This window comes from Plectropomus leopardus, unplaced genomic scaffold (genome assembly GCF_008729295.1).
Source record: "Plectropomus leopardus isolate mb unplaced genomic scaffold, YSFRI_Pleo_2.0 unplaced_scaffold29110, whole genome shotgun sequence".
NCBI lineage: Eukaryota > Metazoa > Chordata > Actinopteri > Perciformes > Serranidae > Plectropomus > Plectropomus leopardus.
The window spans coordinates 1-4154 of NW_024631725.1; the positions used below are offsets into that span (position 1 = coordinate 1).

A 4154-nucleotide genomic window follows, 5' to 3' on the forward strand; every position below is an offset into this window, starting at 1 on the left:
AGCACTCAGTCAGCAGGGCCTCAACTCAACTTTATTTACACCTTTCATACAAACATGCTCCACACGGCAAAATGATAACAATCAACTGTACATTAAAATATGTAAGATTGGAATATTACAACAATAAGATGATAGCATATTTTTTTAAAAAGCAAGCAAAACAAACAAAAAATGAGTAACTTGAGTTTATCTATATAGGACCTTTCACAGATTAAAAAAAATGCTTTACATTAAAGACAGATACACAGTAAAAGCAACATAAAAAATAAAAATACAATCTAATCAGAAGTCCATAGATGTAATTAGAATCAGTACAATTTATATATGTCAATACAATAAAAAGAATAACTGAAATACAATAAAGATAAAAAACAGGGATAAAATAAGGCCCTCTTCATCCCATTTGCACAATAATCATTCACCACATGATTGAAAAAATTGCTCACTTTATATTTATACTTGAAGTTGCTACTCTCTTTCTTTAACTGCAGTTGTATTACTTTTAGTTAGTACTTACCTACTTTTTATACTTTGTCTATTTTGTTCGTGACTTTTATTTATCTTTATCTTTTTGACCTGTTGTCTCTCGCTGCAGATCGCTGAGTGTGAGCAGCGTGTCATCAGTGTCATCAGCATCATCCAGCAGCAGCTCGGTGCGAAGCGCAGACTCAGATGACATGTATGCTGACCTGGCCAGCCCGGTGTCTTCTGCCAGCTCCCGCTCGCCAACACCGAATCACTCTCGCAAGGAGCGAGGGCCGCGGGACCGGCCTCCACATGGCAGAGACAGGAACAGGGGTTAGTGTGGGCAACAACGTCCCCGTGCAGCAGGCAGGCTGCTACACAACAGCTAACCATACGAATCACAAAGTCTCAGTTAAACTGGTATTCGGATAAAAGCCAGGTGTCAACACCAGCATGAACACCAGGTTGGATGACTGTTTTTTTTCTGTCCTCAACACAGACAGACCGTCAAAGAAGGATGAATCCTTCAGGGAGGACCGCAGAAAGAATGAGTCATCTGGTCCCCCATCTAGAGGAGGCAACCCCATGCCCAGATCAGGGCCTGGTAGCAGGGGTGGCCACCCAGGACACCCCCCACCTGGATCCATGGGACCCCCAGGAAGCTACGGAGGTTCAGGTTCTCACAAGGACATCAAACTCACCCTCCTCAATAAGGTTACTATTGTTTCTCTTTCCACATTCAAAAAGCCTTAAATTCCTTCACATATTTCCTCACTCACCTCTACAAGTATTGGATAGTTTTCTGTGAAAGGGAGTTGAGATATCCCAGAGATATTTATGCCTCCGTGCCAGCGACAGCTTGTGTTTTTGTGTTGTCCGTTTGGCACATTGTTTTAAATGTGATATCTCAAGAACAAATATTCATTCCGATTTTTGCAGTCAAAGGTCAAGGTCACTGATTCCGTATCCACCTCATACTTGAAAATGCATTATCTCAAGAACACCGTAAGGGAATTTCTTCAAATTAGCCACAAATGTTCAAGTAGACACAAAGATGAGGTGATTTGATTTTTGCAGTGAAGGGTGAAGGTCACTCTGGCCTCGTCAGTTTCGTTCTTGTGGAAGTGATATCACAAGAATACCTTGAGTGAATTCCTTCAAATTTGCCTCTAATGTTCGAGTAGACTCAAGGATGAGCTTATTCGATTTTGGTCCTCTGTACAGTGAAATGCACTGGATACATACACATAAGTTGGAATCCGACCTCGCCTCTAGGATTAAATTCCTTAAATTTTCTTGTGTGTTTTCCTTTACCTGACTCTGTGTGTCCTGTCGTTTGTCGGCTGCAGGGCGATAAAGGCAGCAGAAAGAGGTACCTGCCTTCAGACAAAGACAGGCCGGGCTCTCCCCTCAGCAAGAGAATGGCTCTGTCTCCAGACAGAGGTGAGAAACCTGCCGACTGACAGCATACACACCTTCTCACTCTCACGCATCTTTTGCTGTTTCACTCAAATACACACCAGACTTACAGAAAGGAACCCTTGCATGTTAACAGCTGATTTATTGTCTTATTAGTCCTTTGATCAATTGTTTCATCTAATTGCCAGCACAATATTTCCTAGGGTCAAGTACCTCATGGGTTACAAGGAACTGCACAAACAAAACAAACACGTCACAGAGGTCTCCATGGTTTCAGTACTTCTCGTTCCGTTTCTAAAATAAAAGTTCATGGTGGTTGTGATTAGTTCTTTCTAATCTGTCAAATCCTCATCCTAATTTACCTCGAACAATTTGGCATTTGTTTTTCTTTTAAATAATGATGGTAATTTTTTAAAATTGTTTGTCAATTTCCTTTTTCTCTAAAAACATTTTGCCATTATTTTTTAATTTTTTTAATTTTATGTTTATTTTATTTTTAAAGAAAGCACGCCTTCAAATCCTGGGGGCCGGCCAAAACAAAAATCACCAAAAAATGACACCATCTATCACAGCCAGAAGCTGTGAAAAAAGAAATTATCCTTTGATTTTTGAAATTTCTGACAGCCCATGAACAATTCATGCATTTTACCCGAGTCAATAAGGGAGGCTCAAGTGCAAGTATTTGTAGCTTTGAGGCAGGTAAAAAAAAAAAACATCCATCCCCCTCCTCAGATAAATAAAGAGCAGTCCCTAAAGCCTATTCTTATGTTTGAAAACAATTTTTAAAAAATCTAAATAATTTAAAAACAGGCCACATTATACCAAGAACATGGCAGTGAAATAGTTGCTGTTATAAAAAAAAAAAACTCTCATTCCACAGCAGGATATTGCTCTTCAAAATAAAAGTTCTGTGCTGCAAAGTCACTGTTCTTGAAAATAAAGTGTGCTTTCCAGAAACTCGACATGGTCGAGAGGCACTTGCAGTCCATTCAGAAAGGACCTCTGGCCCACTTTTGTACTGAGCCATACCTCCAACAGCCTCAGTAACGTCAAGTTTTTTTTCTTTCAGGCCGTGATAAGAGGATCCCTGGTCGACCCCCACTTTCCCCTCGAATGGATCGGTCCAGAGGGCAAGGGCCCCGACCCATGCCCCCCCAGGGAGACAGGTTCGTGCAACCTCCAGCATGCTGTCACTGGACTGTGACATTTAATCTCGTACACTTTGTCACACAACAGAAGTCAAAAATAGTTGGGGCATTAAGCTGGAAGGGTGGAACTTCTAACATCAACTTTTCAGTCTGACACATCGTCCTTATCATCACCGCTCATCATGTTTGCTCACCAAAATGAGGAACATGCCACAGAAGTGGAAGCACACAGACTTAGCACCTTCTCTGTATAATATTTATAATAATATTCACTGGCTCTTGTACAGATTCCCCTGTATGAAATAGGTAGTTTGTTAAAATGTCAGAGCACTCTGGAGAAAAAAAAAACGCCGAGTGCAGTACCTTTTGTTAAGGTGGTCACACATGGCCTTAAACGCTCTTGTTTTGGGGAACAATTAAAAATACTGCCGATTAAAAAAAAAAAAAAAACAGGATGTCAACAAAAAGTCCCTTAAAATATGTTTTCAATCATGTTTTGTCTTGTTGCATTTTTAATAGTTGAGTGTGGTGTCTTTGGGTATTTTACCGCTGAAACGAATGCTCCACTATTCTGCACTGTAATCATGGTCAGCAAATCCCATTAACACACCAAAACCAACAGTATTTTAATGCGTGTCTTTGGACTTACCAACCTTCTTACCCACTGCCCACTGAATCCCCATGAAGACATGAATCTTTATAACAAAATAAAAAAAAAATCATAAGGACACAGTTTCATTTATTAAAAAAAAAAAAAAAGAAAAAGCAAAAAAAGCTCAGACATTTCCTAACACTGATAGAATTGCACCAGCAATTTGTAAATGCATTTGTGTAAAGTCCTTGCCAACTACTGTGTGGTTTCAAAATAATGATTTACTAAATGTGTGTGCACCCTTAAAAATTTTGTTTCAACCTTTTCACATTGTTTAAACTATTTCCAGCTGTGCATTAATTCGGGTTTTTTTACATAAGTGCATATTTGAATCAGCACATTATGTATCAGGTATGCACGATTCGGTCAAAAAAAGAAACAAACAGTTTTGTGTGTATTCATTTGAGATGGACCCTTATATTCAGCTGTTTGATTATTCGTTTATTGGGTAGGTATTCAATTTTCAGTTT

The 4154-nt window shown here is 39.4% G+C and overlaps 1 protein-coding gene across 1 annotated transcript; it reads left to right on the plus strand.

The window, feature by feature from the left end:
- Positions 1 to 595: 595 nt before the first annotated feature.
- On the plus strand, positions 596 to 4148 carry LOC121938307 (zinc finger CCCH domain-containing protein 18-like; the record flags this gene model as incomplete). Its single annotated transcript, XM_042481570.1, has 4 exons — positions 596 to 798; positions 965 to 1179; positions 1815 to 1908; positions 2954 to 4148. Coding segments are annotated over 4 exons (745 nt in total), but the record flags the coding sequence as incomplete, so codon positions are not given.
- Between the last annotated feature and the right edge of the window lie 6 nt (positions 4149 to 4154).